This window comes from Pelobates fuscus, chromosome 6 (genome assembly GCF_036172605.1).
Source record: "Pelobates fuscus isolate aPelFus1 chromosome 6, aPelFus1.pri, whole genome shotgun sequence".
NCBI lineage: Eukaryota > Metazoa > Chordata > Amphibia > Anura > Pelobatidae > Pelobates > Pelobates fuscus.
In genome coordinates this window covers 31,940,934-31,958,460 of record NC_086322.1, presented here as the reverse complement: position 1 = coordinate 31,958,460, position 17,527 = coordinate 31,940,934, and the positions used below count along the sequence as shown (strand labels likewise).

General features: G+C 38.5%; 1 protein-coding gene across 2 annotated transcripts in view; it reads left to right on the top strand.

Moving 5' to 3' along the window:
- Positions 1 to 11,041, top strand: part of SLC4A11 (solute carrier family 4 member 11) — a 188,922-nt gene extending 177,881 nt beyond the window's left edge. For both annotated transcript variants that reach the window (XM_063457590.1, XM_063457589.1), the window contains 3 exons: positions 3,088 to 3,283; positions 9,740 to 9,909; positions 10,368 to 11,041. In XM_063457590.1, coding sequence (XP_063313660.1) covers positions 3,088 to 3,283; positions 9,740 to 9,909; positions 10,368 to 10,431 — 430 coding nt within the window. In that variant the 3' untranslated portion in view covers positions 10,432 to 11,041. The remainder of the gene's footprint in view (positions 1 to 3,087; positions 3,284 to 9,739; positions 9,910 to 10,367) is intronic.
- The last annotated feature ends 6,486 nt before the right edge of the window (positions 11,042 to 17,527 follow it).

Sequence of the window (17,527 nt, the reverse complement as noted above, 5' to 3'; positions counted from 1 at the left end):
TGTATATTACTGTTATTTACTGTTATTTAACTGTAGCTTCTTTCTCTGCTGATATGAATGTTTTATGTAAATATGGTTCCTTTCGGAATCGAAAAAAAATCTCCCCCCTCTCCAGTAACCGTGTATTGCATTTCCATGTTTTAGGCCATGTAGTCTTTTATCAGGTATATGCGTATTTACCATGTACCTGAATTTTTATATTTTGTTTGCTTTGTGTTGGAGATCATTATTTTCTGATGCTTTATATTACTGCTTCCTTTTGTTTGCTCTGTTTTCATATGTAAAACGCTTTAACTTGCATGCTTTTTACTGAGACAGAGAATTCAATGTACGTCATTATGTTATGAGGATATTTCAATAACTGATGGAAAAAGATTGTGTACCCACAGCCTGCCTGTTATTCTTGTGAAATCACCTATTATGCCAGATGATCATAAAAGCTCTGAAATTACTTTTAAAATGCATTCAGTAGTCCTTCAGAGTGAGAGCTATACTAAGGAAATAAAGACAGTACCGGATAGACAACAAATACAAAAGGGACAGAGGTTCCTGCCTGTCAGCCAAGACCTAGTCTTTACAGCCCTTTTGTTAGCTAGCCCATTAGCTTACAATCTAAAGGTAAACTCAGTTCTGCATGGAGTATCCATGAGCTGCAGGGTATTTCTTAGGAATTTCATGGCAGCACTGCTTACATTAACACCTGGCTGTTTTGTTAAGTTAATACGAAGCTGCTCTTCAATTTGTACGGTTATCCTCACTATTACTTTATACTTTCCTTTACCATTACCTTACACGAAGGTCAGAACATTACGTAAAACAAAGCACACGGTCAGTTCATAGAAATCCATATTTAGTTTGTGATTGTAAGAGAATGATTTTCTGTATTTCTTTGTCCTCGTGAATGCTGTCGGCAAGTTAATGATCTGAGATTCTGTTGCTATTCTTTGTCGAATCGGGCTTTGTAACAATAGCAATTCTTATCTTCATGCTAGGTCTTTGTGATCCGATAACCTGCAGCCGCAGACAAGATCAGATACGTCTATTTATTAGTAGTCTCTTGTAGCTTGCCAGGCATGCCAAGTCACTCATGGTGGGTGAAGAGGTTATTAGTCAAGTATCCAGTGAGGTAGAAAATATCCTCTGGTTATATAATAGATTTAAATGAATGCTAATCCAAACTCTACTAAGATGGTATGTGATCCGATGTGTACAGCAAGCATGTACATACATATAAAAAGTATAATGAAGTCTTCGGATCAAATCCTTATGCCAGTCTAAATTCAGGGGGCAACAGACGCCCCATGGTTTCACGATAACTAATCATGGATCATTGCTTCAAATCTTTAGTCTATTACTGGGATGACCAAAAGTTAAAATCTCCGCTCCTGTAGAATGTAAGACTGGCAAAGTTGTAGTTTTGATAGTTTGTTTTATTATTTCTGTTAGAATATCTTGTTATTTGAGAGACTTAAACAAACGGCAATCCAAACTAAGATAGTTCGTCCTGACCGGATGTATGCATTATATCTATTGGAATCCTTAATTTCTGGCAGGTGTATGGTCCTCAAGGGCACCGTATGCGACAACTGCATTCTATCCTGTGTGCGGAACATTGATTGAAATATAAAATCATTTGCATTTATTTATGCAAAAATCTGACCGATGTTTCATGCATCTTTAAAATTCCTCTATTACCAGACAGGTTTTCTGTAATGTGTCACCTGCAAGCTAAGGGGTTTCTGTTAGAAATAAACGTGATATTACGGAGTATATATGTAGTATACCTCAACAAAGCTGTGTAAGTAAATAGGGATGGTGTAATAATTGAATTATCAAACAACTTTATGTGAAGTATATTATTCTTTTCTAACTCGAGTCACCTTTGCATGATCTGAAATTGGGGTACACTGCCAAACTGGCTGGTCAGACGCTTCTGGTCCCTGCGGACGTTACAAGCTTGGACCTGTAAGTAAATCCTTAGAGCTAGAGTTTTCAGTCCACTGACTCACGATCCATCGATCTTACTTCCTAACACATTGGGAACATTTATTACGTAGAATTTATTCAAATAACCCTCATCTGCACGAATGTGGTTTTTAACGTATATGTAAAATAATGGATCTAGGTTTCTTTATAATCTTTATGACTAATGATATAATAACATTATGCGCACAGTGGCCATCTACATAATGTTATATTGTAGGTGCTCTATCCTTTTTAGACATTCTGTTTTTCCTAAAATTAAATACTTGTCATATAAAGTGCGTATTGGAATGTACCATGTTGTTTATATTTACTGTATCGATAACTATGTGAGATCTGTTTTGTTCACACAACTGTTGCTCGTTGCATTCTAACCATGATTCTACTAAATGCTGCTACACTGCTCAACGTGTGAGCCTCCTTTAAATTGCAAAATTGGAGACCTGGTTGACGGTGTATTTTCCTGGGTTTAAAACAAAAGGATTATTTGACATTTTTACTAGTTGAACACTAGATGCAGACTCTGCTAATGTGGCCAAGAGCTGATTGTGTGTGACATAACTGTACATTCTATCAAGAAGACATTTGTAGAATGAAGTAACATTTGGCATTTTGTAGTTAAATAGAACCCTTATGTAACGGAGTATGTTGGATTAAATTTGAGATTTCTGGGGTGTAATTATTTTATGATACTGTAGACCTGTGCAAAAACTTGTTTTGGCCGTTTGATCCGGTTCAAATGCCTTTTTAAGCCTTGTCCGGGATTGAATGAGACTCCAGAGGTGAATCTTGGATTAAATGGTTAGTTCGGGTTTGGATTGAAAGGCATTTAATTCAGACAATCTGGCCAGAACAAATGTTTGCACAGTCTCTTCCAACTTTGCACAAATTATATACATTGGCTTATTTAGAAGCTAATTTTGGGAATTTTTAACAATGATAAGATCTGTACACAATGCCCAGATTTGTTGCTGTGTGATCTATGTATACAGCTTCATGGAGTGTTACACTTTTTTCAGAATAAGCGCTCGCTGATCTCCCATTCATTGTCTCAAAGCATCTCCCCATTCCACCTGTGTGAAACTCTTGTTTGTGTCCCCCCAGGATTGTAAGTGTGAAGGAGACCCGGCTGACATCTCTGATAGCCAACGTCCTGGTTGGCCTCTCTCTCTTCCTCCTGCCTTATCCATTGCAGTGGATCCCAAAACCTGTCCTGTATGGCCTCTTCCTGTATATTGCCCTGACCTCCATTGACGGCAGCCAACTCTTTGAGCGAGTGGCCCTTTTGTTGAAAGAGCAGGTAGGTGGATTCATTGTGCGCAGTCTGTAGTGCACTCAGGATATACACAAAGTATCTCTTTTGACACACGTGATTTCCCCAGGAAATGTATTTATTGTATGTATCGTGGCAGCCTCACAGACTACAAAGACACATCAAAGAAGCTATTGTGTACAAGCCAAGGCTGATAGGACTTTGGGGAATTCAAGAATTCTATTTTCCTGTCTGGGCTAGGTGATCAGATGTGATTTTATGTAAGACAGAAGAACAGGATAATTAACTGAAAGTTTAGATTCTTTATTTTACACTTTCACCTGCTCCCTGCTAGGCATGTTCATAGTGCTTCGAAGCCTTAGGAAACCTCAAATCAGCCATTCAAGCACCATTACCACTTCACACCAATGTGAAACTGCGTGGTAAAGTGAGCATACACTCATCTAGTATTCCCTCAGCTGCTCTGACTGCGCTTTATTCTAAATATTTTCTGTCCCACACTTTAGGATGGGATTTTAGCATTGACCCTTTAATTTAAAAACAATGTATTCTTCATGAAGCTAGTGTAAGAGAAGATAAGCCAGGGCTCAACATTTTCTCTAGCCACATTGGCTAGTGAAAATATCGTCTTGGCAAGTATAAACTTACATGGATTATCCCTGAGCTAAGCCACCCCTGGCATTCCCTCCTATTTAGTTGGGTTTGCATAGGTAATGCAGGAGTGATACATCCTCAATATGTTCATGATAGCAGGGAGGCCAGGCTGTTAATGCTGTGAAAGTCAGACAACAATTGGAAGGGCTGCCTATAAAACACAATCCTTGAATTTCAACAATACAATAGTCTGTTCAAAGATCTGTACTTAAGTATTTTTTTCTTCTAACCCTTTTGTAGATGGTAAGCTAATTTTAGCAGGGCCTTCTTCATTTCTTGTTTCTGTACACTGTATTTTGTTTGGTTTCTAATATTCGTCAGTTATTTAATTGTAAAGTACTGCAGAACATGTTGGCAGCTTGGCTCATTCACTTCTTGTTTGTTAATGTAATCTGTGCAATCTGTGTTTATTAAATAATATGAGTTACAACAAGAGGGACAAACTCAAGAAGTCCACATAAAGGCTTGCCAGGAATTGACCAAATAAAATTGCTGATCTAGCTGGTAATCATGGAACTATGCAAAGTCTGAAACCCTCCTGGGCATGGGTAGACCTTTATATGCAGAACAGGACAATACATAGCAAGAGGCTATTAGGATATTCTAAAATATCAACATAAACAATACACAAATGAGTTGTTAAAGGGACACTATAGGCACACAGCCCACTTTAGCTCATTGAAGTGGTCTGGGTGCAGTGTTCCTGTCCCACTTATTCCTGCAAGGCAAAGGTGGATTTCACAGATAATACACTAACTAGGAGTGCAATCAAACCTCCAATAGTGCAGTGCATACAGGTACTTTTTCCTAATGGGGTTGCACTGGACTAAGGAAGAACGGGCTGGAAGATCTAACACTGTGAGAGACCAGCGGGGTGAAAACTGCAGGAAAGTAGTGAGGTGATAAACAGGGGGGCAACAGTCGAAGTAAGAATGAACAGTAAAAAAAAAAGGGAAGGTGCAAGGAAAAAGAAAAGCGGGGGAGAGGGGGTGAAGAGGTGCGATAGAAGTGAAAACAAGCACTGTGTCTGAGCACACAGACATCCCATCTCCGGTCCAGAACGATTCCCTGAGTTTGCACAAGTGAATCCACAAATGAGCTACGTCTCATTTAGATATGTCTTAACACCTGAGGAGGAGAGAAACCCACCTGCGAATTTACCGCTCTCTGTCCCTCACCTTGTTGGCTGCCAGATTCTCAAACAGTCAGGTGTCCTCCATCTACTGTGTTCAACGCACCAGAGTGGGGGAACAGGAGACTTGGAGTTCGTTTATACACAGTAAGAATCTGAGGCTGCATGGATCTTAAAAGGGTGTTTAACTATCCAGGGATTGAATTCTGTTTGTATGAGCATAGTCTTTCCTTGTGTTACACATATTCTTTTGTTATTCACTCTTCCTTTCCTTTTTCGGAGAATGTTTTCTCCTTGGCATTTCGCATTTTGCAGTCTCATTTTCTGGCAGTCTTCCACAGTTTCCTGTCATTACCAGAATCCAGATGGAAGGTCATAAGGGTTCCCATAGTAATGAATCCTATCCAAATTCAAATATATTGTGAAGAAGAGTATCCGCACCAGCGTGCTCATTGGATTTTGCTGCATATTTTTTAACCCTTTCTCCATGCTCTTTATTAAGCAGACCTATTATAATGGTCTGTTTATTATGCTAATTCTTTTAATTGTTTGTTTTTTTTTCTTTCTTGTTAATACAGTTCCTCATTATTCAAAATAATTGCACTTATGTGTTGAGCCTTTTATTATGAAAGCATACCGTCTCCCATAATGCTCTTGTCCCTCTTTAGTTTACCTTTTATCATAGAAGTGATTGTGTGTCCAGGAAAGCATGTTTGATATGGCCAACGCACTCTTAGCAGAGAACTGGAGGGTGTCCCCAATCCTTAAACAGCACGGCTGACATAATATGAGGCTTGCCTGTAAATCGGAACTCTATAGATTAATTCTCTCAACTTATTTTAATAATGTATATGACAAGGCATCTTCCGCCCATTGGCTGTAGGGGGAAAACAACTTTTTATGTTTTGGCTAATTTTGAAGCATACTGTGGGGAAATTTATGGTTGAGTTATTATTGAATGAACAAAGGTTACATTTTTAAAATAGTAGTAGTTAAAAATCACAGTAGCATTAATCCATTAATGGGTGAATTACTGGTGTTAAAGCCTACTGACCGCATGACTTGCAGGGAGCACTGTTTCAGGGTTCTAGAGCCCTGAATGAAGCCTTAGTGTGTCCAATGATGGGCTCACACTACACCTTTCATGGACTGTTCCCTGGTGTGCCCAAATGCGGGACAGGAGGGAACAAAGTTGGGACGTCGGGACGGTCCTGCAAAAAAAAAAAACAGACTGTTGGAGGGTTTATTAATCAGACAGAACTAGAACATAAATATACCAGCTCTACCTTGACTAGGGGCCAATAAGTAAAACTTGATCTGCCCGTTGAGTGGCTTTTTTTATTTAATTTTTTTAAATTTGCCTTATTTGTTTTTGTTATACATTAGATAAACTAGAGACTATTTATAGAATAGAAAACTGAGAACAGAATGGAGGCACCCAGGTATAAAGATCCTGCGCAAGGTAGAAAAGATATAAATATAAATAAAGGCAAGTGGCAAAGCAGGCAGCATGTGTATTGTATTCAGGTTTGCTGCTTCCAAGACATGAAATTCAAGAGCTGACTGTTCACTTACTGCCTCATATATCCCACCCCTTGCCAGGTGCCATTATAACGATATAATCAATGTAATTTACTTCACCTGTCAGTGATTATAATGTTGTGGCTGACCAGTGTATCCCCTTAACAACCACCTGATGGACTATGCTGTCATGCAGTGCAGGGCTTTAATGGTCAGTGATGTCCCAGACCGTCCTGCAATAACGGTACCAGCAGGGGTTAAACATGTGATACCTAGGGGTCCCCTCAGTTTGTGGCCCAGGATTGACAAATGACCTATATGCTGCACTTAAAGTGAGTGCTACTCATAACCCTTTACATATATCCTGCATAAAAAAGGGGTTCCCCAGGTGTCTTTCGAACACTTGTTCCCTCTGTCAGTTAAGGCCATAGATCGTGGCCCCCTAACTACCAAAGCTATAAGCAAATCATACTTTGGCCCCCCCCCCCCCCTCCCCCATGGCACTTAAACAAAACGGGGACATTGTGGTAGAATGAACAATTGGGCAAAAAGACCTTGGTCACAAACACATTGTATCACAAATAAAGCCTTGGTCCTTAAGTTTACCCATACTCACTTTTTGTTTAATTTATATTTCATTCTCTCCAATTAACCATTTACCACCAGTTTGGGAGGGATTTTGGTTTGTACACACTTCTAGAAAACGCAAGAAAAGACTCAAATGGAGCTTAACATAATACGTGTTGGTTTGTTCCCATGTACTGCTTTTCTAAGGTGTGATTTGAAAGAGTGTCCGTTCACTCCAAAACCAGTTTATTGATTTCGATGTTATGTGAGAGTAAAATTTTTATTTAATGTTCTCGGTTAATTTGCTAGGAAATCAATTTGCACAATGTATAGATTACATTTAGGTTCACATGTAATTTTCGGTACAAAATAAATGTAATTTATTTTTCTCACCATGACAGAATCCCTTTAGAGCATAATTCTTGGATTTTTAAATTACTCAATGACTCACCCAGTGAAGTGGTACAAATTCAATTCCACTAATTGTCCATTTACCGCTCGCTGTGCTGATGGCTTATTTGAGGAATTTCTCTGCAGTTTTAATTCAGAAACTGGCAAAAAGCCTCTCACAGTACTTGCTTTAACAAATCGTGAGGGAAAAGTCTTAAAAAAAAAAAAATATGCTCCTAATTTGTTTGGATGATTTATAGTGTGTGTATGTGTATATATTGGATTAGCCGTATTAGCCCAGTAGACAAGATTCCAAAATACCAGAGTGTTGCAGTATGCAATGTTACATTTTTTTTATTGGACTAACCTAATATTTCAAAGTCAATCGTTCGTGCGTTTTCCTCTCTTCCTCAGGTCTGAAGCAATACTGCGTTGTAGGTTAGTCCCATAAAAATGTATCGTTGCATACCAATACTCTGGTCTTTTGGCATCTTACAGCTCTCTTTCTGGGACAAAGTTTTAAAAGTGGAGCCATCAGCGGGAACATGGGAATTTCCTCTTTTAGAATTTTGCCCTGCTATTGTTGGGTATGAAATACTCACTAATGTTGGAGAAATAGTTGAAGTAAACTGAATAAAATTGATGAAAATACAATAATACTTTCTATAGAGAGAAAAAAAAAAGTGCAGGTGTCCAGAATAATTCAAAGCGGTCACGTGGGCCTGATCTCTCATTTGGTGTAGTAGATGGACCCCCAAAAACATGCGTGTACTTTCTTTTGTTTGTTTTCGTTCGTGGTATATCCAATATTGGCTTGCAATAGCTGTTCGTTCGTGGTATATCCAATATTAGCTTGCAATAGCTGTTGATCTAGTTGTTACGGCTATCCCTTCCCTATTTCCTTGGCACATACTGTACTGGTACTTTGACCATTCAGAGGTTTCTCATTGAAGACCCTCTGTGATCTAGCCACAACTGCAGTTTATTATTTTTCCTTTTTTTTTTTATTTATTCACACTTCTCAGTAACACAGCTCATTTGGAGATGTTAGAAGGACCTCTTGGAGAAGGAAGCAATAGAAGTGGGTAAAAGGCTAAAGTTGGAGGTAACAGATGTGGATAAAACCCTATTTGACTGTCTGGCAGACAGGGTTCTTTTAATATTATTTGAACTTAGTTTTCACCTGTCGCAGGATGCCAGAATGGTTTATTGTGGGATAACTATAATAATACCAATAATCAAATAATCCAATATAGTAACACTGCAACGGTCGGAAATATTACAGGATTCCTGTTGCACACCACTCTTGTACAGCAGTTCAAGAAAGATGTGAAAATAATACATTTACATAAAAAAATTGTATATCCAGTTTTCTTTATTGAAAGAGGACAACAAAAACCTAGCATCACTGCTTGCATAGCCGATGGGACTGAAAGTGTTTCCATGTAACGTGCTTTCTCAACAATTTTGGGCTGTGCTGTTGACTTGACTTGCAGACTATTCTAATGTTGTATTTAAATGTCATGAAACCTGTATGTCAAAGCATCACATCATTAGAACGCTTAAATAGTCTCTCCCATCTTCCTTATCCTTTAAGTGCTTGTAGCAGCAGGTTATTCAGGTGTTAGAATTTTCTTTCAGCTAGATTTACTGAAGACTTTTAAACATTCACAAAACTGGTCGTAATAGAATATGTTGGTACACAACCCATTCTGGCTGTCTCAATGCCAACCTATATCATTTTGTTTCTTGAATATCTGTCTTCTTTAGTTTAGTTCAGTGTTTGTTGCACAGCATTTTTCTGGGTTCGGTGATTAAACTTGGCTGGATTTGTTTTGGGTTTGGGTGGACAGTTGAATTCCTCTGAAACCCCCAGGTCCCCATTAAAATCAATGGGAGTCGTAAGCTGTAAGTTCTTTGTCTCGGCGAGTAGTTCTGTACACATTCGAGGGATATGTGGACTTGTTGTTCGTAGCTTTAGCTATTTACGTAGGTGATGAAAATGTAAACGTGCGTGAGCGGACCACTAGGAAGTATATGTATAAAAATCATGAACTTGACGAATGTTTTGAGATAATCGCCTTCTATTTGGTTACTAAACAAAAATCTTGCTATTCTCTTAGAGAATTTGTAATTCTAAAAAATCCCCTAACCCCCCCCCCCCCTTTTTTTTTTTCCCCTCTTCTAGTTTAACTTTTCTTCTGTTTTTGCCCCTCCAGACAGCCTACCCACCAACTCATTACATCAGAAGAGTCCCTCAAAGAAAGATCCATTACTTCACAGGGCTGCAAGTTCTCCAACTGCTGATCCTCTGCGGGTTTGGAATGTCGCCTCTCCCATACATGAAAATGATCTTTCCTCTCATCATGATCGGAATGATCCCAATCAGGTACAGTGTTACTTTGCTATTAAGTTGGCTTTGTATCATGACTCACCACCTACAGATTTATGTTGTTGTGTGTTTGGATTCATATTAGAAATAAGAAAAAAAAAAAAAAAACATGATTGAAAGGGATGATTGTTTTCTTTTAACGTAAAGTGAAAATATCTTCTTCTTAATAGAATTCATGAATGTTTTAAATTATAGCGTATCAGTAAAAAAAGGAAAAAAAAATCCCAAATACTAAAATATATAACTTCAGTCCGAGGCCACTATGGGTCTTTCAAGGAATTGATCATGGCTTAGTTTGTTGACATTGAGCGATTAGATCTTCATGTCATTATGAAACTCAAGTCTGTGTATAACAGAGCTGTACTAAACTTTGAGGTTTTCTATCAAACCTGAAGTATTAATTTTTTTTTTTTTTTGTCAAAATTTTTTTTTTATGTATTTTGTTTTTCTTTCAGATACAACCTGCTACCAAAAATCATTGAATCAAAGTACCTGGATGCCATGGATGCAGAGCACTAGAGTGGATGGTCCTAGGAACTTGTGGATTTTTGGCCAGAAAAAGTGTAGGTTGTTGGAGTCCTACAGTTGTGTGGAATGTTTGACCAAAGCTGAATCGAGTGACTCTTTAGAATCCAAAAGCTGACAAGTTTACATGATGGCTACGGGAGACCCTAAAGATGCCATGCAGTGCTCTCAGCTTGTGTGTCATCGTGCAATTGTAAAGGGTTTCCTTGATTCCTAGGTTTTTCTTCTTTAATTTTTGATGCATTATATCGCAAAAGAACCAAATTTAGAACTTCTAGGACTGAGACTATCCTTGTGAAGGATTTAAAATGGTGAGGGGCCAAACATTTTTTTTTTCTTTTTTCTCTCTCCAATGAACCTTGCAATATATATATATTTTTTTTAAATCGATCTCATTTGACATGAGTGGACTACAGACGAAAATCCAAGCGGCGCTGAAAGAGGACATTTTTTTTTTTTTTTAAATATGTTGGAGAACTGATGAGAACTTGTGTTTTTGGGTCCCTAACTCATGACTGTCTCTGCTGATCAACCAACCAAAAGTGTTCACATGTACTTTTCTTTTATAGTAGCTACTGCTAGAAAAATTATAGAGGTTAAGCTATTTGAGTCTTCTTTTGAACGTTTTTATTTTGTTCATCTGTGTTTTGGGTTTCTTTTTGTTTTGTCTTAACGAAAAGAAAAAAAGAAAAAAAAGGTTAAATTTGAGTTGTGAATTTGCACAGCAGCGACTTGGCATTATGCACAAATTCACTCAGATACCAGCACTTTTTCAACTCTAAAGCTTTTTTCGGTGTAATTTGTACGTGTGTGCGCGTACAAACATTGATACATGCATGTCTTACAGTGCATTTAAAAAGCATTTTTATGTATAATGTTTATACAACACTAGTGAAGATGTCACACTAGCGTTTACTATATGACCTCCTTCTGGATGTCCAAAATAGCTTAGAAGCTTTAAGATGTTGAAGGATATTCACTTATTACCTGTAATTTAGTGATGGCAGCAAAGGTCTGATTATGATGTAAACAATGTGGGAATCTGTTAGTTACATGTAATGAGGGAGTTTAATGTCTCCTACTTGGTAGTTTTCCCTACACCTACACTCTTTCTTTCACCAAGCTACATATTTAGAAAGGAGAGCAAATCTGTTCTTCTTTAAGTTGTGTTCCGAAAAACAAAATCTGCATATTTTCATCTCAGTTTTTTGGGGAACAAAAAATATGTTTCCAGTTTTTTGTCTTTGTTTGTGTTGTTTTTTTTGGTGTTTTTTTTTTTCTTTTTTCTTTTTTTATGCATAGTCCTCTTGGTCAAACGTTATTTCCCCCAAAGTATCATTATGATCCCAAGGTGGACTTTAGAATTGATAGAGGTCCATAGCTGTAGTTCATGCCCTCTCACCAAAGATGTCTGTGTTTTGTTATTTCCCATTGATCCTTGATTGGCATTGATTCAGCCTGGCTGCTGGATGGATGTATATGCTGCACAGTGCCAGATTGTCATCTTCCCATAACTCACCTATTGTGTTTATGTGTGACGAATGTAACACAAAGCCTACTTTACTACAAAGTATTGTCTCCAAAGTCTCTAGATTCTGTAGTATCTGATGTGAATTTTGCATGATGATTTCAACGTAAGGCTGAACTTATTATACTGGTTTTCATTTTTTTTTTTTTTTTTTTTTAAAGAGAGGATATTTTTGTAAATACGTATATGTTGGTTTAATGTCAATGCTCTATATATGACACCTAGGCAAATGCTCTCCCTTTGTCTATAACTTGTTCTTTATTTTGTTTGCTGTGACATATTCTTGTGTTGTGACATGCATGAAACTTAGTTTCTAAAGACGGCAATTTATGTTTGGGTTAAAAAGACAACCCCTTCTTCGACCTTGAGCAAACGGCAGTCATATGGATACTAAGTATCATTCTAAGCACCTGACTCCACAGAAGCAAACTGTCCATGGTTGCAAAAACCCACCTATCTGGGAGCTTGGTAATATTTGTTTCTTGTTACCCTGGGTAACGAGATATTTCCTTTAGTTGGACCTACATATAAAAAAATCTAGCATTGCGGCATCATTAGCACTGATGTCTTAGGATGCCTTTCTAGTGGTTTCCTACTAAAGTTACTAGCCCTCCATTATGGGGATTAAGAAAGTAGGGAGATATGGATATTCTTTCCTCTCCTCCATGGATGAGAGAGGGTGGAGGTCAGATGTGTGCAGAAGGCACGGTGTGCTCATCACCCGATGGGTCCCCAATGCCGCATTGCTGCTTAGTGGTGTTTGCTATGAGCAGGTCTATTCTGTAAAAATGTAAGATGTCTGGAATCAAAAAAACAAAAGAGCACCGTAGAAAATTCTATTAATAAACAATGGTTTCAAATAATATGTGACTACTGTGTTGACTTGTTTCTTAACATGGAGTTGAATGTTTACGGAATGTTTCATGTTGGAGGATATGGATCACAAAAGGCACCTATCTTACACCAGATGCTAAGTGCTCAAGCCAAAAATACACTCTCTGAATCCGATCCCTTTACACAATATATGCTTGCGGTGTTAATAGAAATCCAAATATCCTAATTTAATGGCAGATTGAAAATACACCCTACTACAAGCTTCAAGGGACACGCTAAGCACCAAAACAACTTAATCTTACTAATGCAGTTTTGATGTATAGGCCATGCCTCTGCAGTCTCACTGCTCAATTATCTGCCTTTTAAGAGTTTACATACTTTGTTTATGCAGCCCTAGCAAGATCTCTCCTGGCTGTATCCATCCTACACACTTCCTGAGCAAGGTCTAATTGTTTTACTTATCTTATTGCACAGTGTGCTTTTAATGAACCATTTCCTGTTTTCTGACCTGTTGGGAGACTCATGCAGGCTCCAGCAGGCAACTGTGTGATTTAATGTTCAATTGCAGAATTCTGGGTTCTCTCCTGCTTTCGTTTCCTGGTGTCCCGCATCTTTAGGACTAGGACCATGATGGAAGCTTCCGAAGTGCTGGGGGGCTGGCCAGGCAGCTTGTCTGGTGGCAGACCTGCCCCATATTTTTGATGAGATCCCCTTCTTCCGAGTGGCCCTGCCCACTGTGAGCATTACTGTAAAAGCGCCTCACATTGCTGGTGACACCCCCTCCAAACTCTACCCACCTGACCGGATGTTAAATAGCAGAGAATTTAACAATCATACTACAGGTGCACCAAAACTGCTTCACTAAGCTAAAGTTGCGTTGGTGTTTGCAATATTGCTTTCATATAATGTCATGCTTAAAGCATGGAATCGGAAGTCTTAAAGCGGCCCAGTCACGTGCATAGCTGAAGGGTGAACTTGGACATGGCAATAGAATGGAGAGTAGTTTTAGCAGATTATTGTGTGAGGAGTAGATGGGCGAGACACCACTCCAGAAAAACAGTATTTTCTGAAAACGCTGGTTGAAGTAACCTTTTAGAGAAACTCTGTTCAATGTTCATTTTATAAAAATCTTTAAAAAAAAAAACATACTCTTATTTACTGTGTTAGAAGTTCCAATGCAATCAAAAGATGTGATAAAGGCTTCTGACGGATGAGGCACCAGGAGTTTAAGAAGGGATAGGTTGCAGTTGGCTTCAGGTATGTCTAGATTTGCGTTCAGTTTCACTCTCCAGCCTCGGACAACCCTAAAAAGAGGGGACAGTTGCTTTAAAGCAAAGCATAGGACCATTCCTCCGTGATCTCATGATGGTAAAAGTGCTGTCAAAAAGTAACGGTGGGATTGGGATAGAGATTATTATATAGAACTCAAAATATACCCTTACGAAATGACTTTGAATGCATGTCTTAATAGAACAAAACAAAAAACGTTAAATAAGAAACTTGCCTTGAATGCTGCCGAGTTGTCTGCCAAACATTTTATTTATGAAATAAAAAGATTTCAAGATCGATTTAAAAAGTTAAATCCGAACAACCACATTCTAGCAAAGTGAATAAGACAGGTTTCTTTTAAAACCCATAGGTGACATATGATAAACAAAAACCATTGTGACAACAGTTTTATCAAACTTTCAATAAACAAGTCTGGTATGACTTTAACGCTGAGGAAAAAAAAGTCTTCTAGGATAGGCCTCTTTTTATAAGATAGATATATATCCGCTCTGCCGGTGACCTTCTCCTGTCTGCTGCTCGCACCCTTACTGCTAACTCGCGCTTGCAGGACTTCTCGCGGGCCGCTCTCTCCCTTTGGAACAGCCGGCCTACCCCCATCCCTTAGTCTTCAATTGTTTAAGAAGTCCCTCAAAACACATCTGTTCAGAAATGCTTATGGACTCCCAGAGTAACTTATCTATACTTATCCAAACCTGTCTCTCGCTCTCCTAAAAGATCCACACTCCACTCTCCCCTCCAGCTCTGCTACTAAACCACCTTGTTTGGTGGCTGTCACCCTTGCTGCCCTGTTGTGTATTTGTACGCCACCTTCTCTAGACTTTGAGTTTGTTTGAGCAGGGCCCTCATCTACCCATTGTTCCTGTGTCACTGTGTAATTGTCTCATTTATTGTAAATTCCCTCCCTTTCATAATATTGTAAAGCGCTGCGGAATTAGTTGGCGCTATATAAATACCAATAATAGTAATATATAGCTATGTGCATTGTATTAAATAAAATAAGTGTGTGTGTGTGTGTGTGTGTGTATGTATATATATATATATATATATATATATATATATATATATATATACACACACACATATACACTTTATATATTTTTTTATTTTTATTATTGAATACAATGCATCAATGTATAGTGCTTTCTAAAGGTCTGTTTAATACAAAGGACACAAAAACATCCGCTGAGATCCCAGCTGGAAAGATATCAATCGCTGCAGTACGTGTGTTTCAGTATAAAAAGAGCCATAAAAAAGTGTTCTGCCCAGGAAGATTGTTCTATCAAATTCAGTACCTACCTTAAACAATGGGAGTATACTTTGTTTGTTCTTTAGCAAAGTGTGATGTTCTATTAAAATGCTGTCATTGTGCACCCAGGCATTACTCCAGATACATGTGACATAGTTCTTACTCAGCTCTGGTGAAATCTGCCAGAACAGGTGCGGATTGCCTTTTGGCCAAAGCATTTGGCACGTTTTCTTCTGTCAATCTGGCTAAAGAGTAGGGTGACCCATTGCTTCGCTTCCTTCCTGACCGCATTTCTCGGATGGCCTCCGGGGTCCTAACAGCTGTGCTATTCTGTTTTTATTCTGTTCTGTTTTTTAATGTTTGAATGTCCTGTGTCAGGTATGACCTAACGTTGCAGAATATTTCATTGATGAAACCCCTTAGCCCATTATAAATGTTTATCTATTTCTTCATATTCCAAGCAAATAATTACATATATCTTAAGCGATAAAATATGAAAGTAGACATGTACATAAATTTATTTCCAATACTTAAAGGGACACTCCAAACACTTAAAGCAATTCAACTTTAAGGGTGAATAGAGTTTTCTTGTTTTTTTTCATTTTACAAGAAGTGCAGTTATAACAAAGGAAAATAAATAAATGGCACTTTTCTAAATAGAAATTGTTACACCTGCCCGGCTGTCAATCAGATAACCAGTCTTCCTGGTTGTTTAGCTTAGTGGAGCTAAACTCAAGAGGCAGCAATTGTCCTTGATGCCTTGCAAATACTTCTCATTGAGCTGCATTGGGAAGTCTGTGATTGGACAGTCACAGAAAGTCTGGGCGGGCATAAAAGAGGAGGATTTGCAAAGGCTGCAGACAAGAGATTTGCAGGTTAAAAGCAGTGTTTAGATATACCCCAAAATGAAAAATATGCATAATGTGGGGTTGCCAAGTGAGAGAAAAAATAAAAAATCTTTTGTCCAAGTGCTTTTATTTATTATATTTGTTTTCAATCTAATCCATTTTAAATAAATAGGAACTTTTTGTGTAGAACCGTGACAAATGGGAGGGAACGATCCAGTGGTGTAGAATAGATTTACGTGCTGCAGCCAGGATCATATGAGCCAGTTTAGGAACCTGTCCCGAACTCTCTGGCAGGACGGCCAGTAATGGGGAAATACTCTAAATGGTTTACCCAATAGTTGAGTTATATCATTTCTAACTTGCCCCCAGAATGCCTCAACCCCCACACACCCATTGATTATTTGATTTATCATCATACATGGACGTGGCTGCTATCACTGTCCTGATTCGATACACTGACTGTCTACGTCTTGTGAATTAGTTGTTGTGGATGCAAAATGGAGGGGAGGAACTGTCTGAGTCTATTGACCAGTATTTTAGTGAGGAGTTAATTAGTGTAACTGGTCTGTAAGAGGGTGGGAGAGCCAAGTCTTTCTCTGGTTTTAAGATTAGAATAGTTTTGGATTGTGTGAAGGTTGTTACCGGGTCTCTGTCTACGTAAATGGAGTTAAAAAGGGATGTTGGGGTGCTAATTATTTGGCCTTTTGCCATTTTATAGTTTTCTTTCGTGAACCCATCAGGTCCTGCGACTTTGTCTGCTTACCCATTTTTATTGCCCAACTTACCTCCTGTCCCCTCCTATTATCAGTTTAAAACATGAAAAATGCAGCAAGAGGTTAAGATTGTTCCTCTTTTAAAGGGAACTTAACATTAAATGTAGAACTTCCCACCTCTGTACCCCGTAGCTGGGTGCCTCCATATTGGCTCTTTGTCAGATTTTATTAGCTAGGTTTGCAGCTTTTGGTCAGTAGCATCCAGAAAAGTGGAGAAAAGAGACCATATGTCTTTCTCCTCATTTACAATGCGTGCCTTGGCTGTGCTTGAACTGAACAGGAATGTCTGCTAAATGGTTAAACTGTAGGCACTGTAACCGTTTCATCTCACTGAAGTGGTTGTATTGTGTCTAGTCACCTGGCACCATACTAATGTTCATATTTGGACCATTGTTTTTGCTATAACAAACGTTCCAAGCCCCTCTGTACTAATCAGACTAATGATGAAGCATTAGCCAGGACAACAATGGGCGGTGGTGATTGACATGGTAAACTTTCAGCCTATAACAATTGCCTATTGATTGTATGACTTGGCATGCCCGAAGAAGTGTTTAATCTCTGTCTTAGTCAT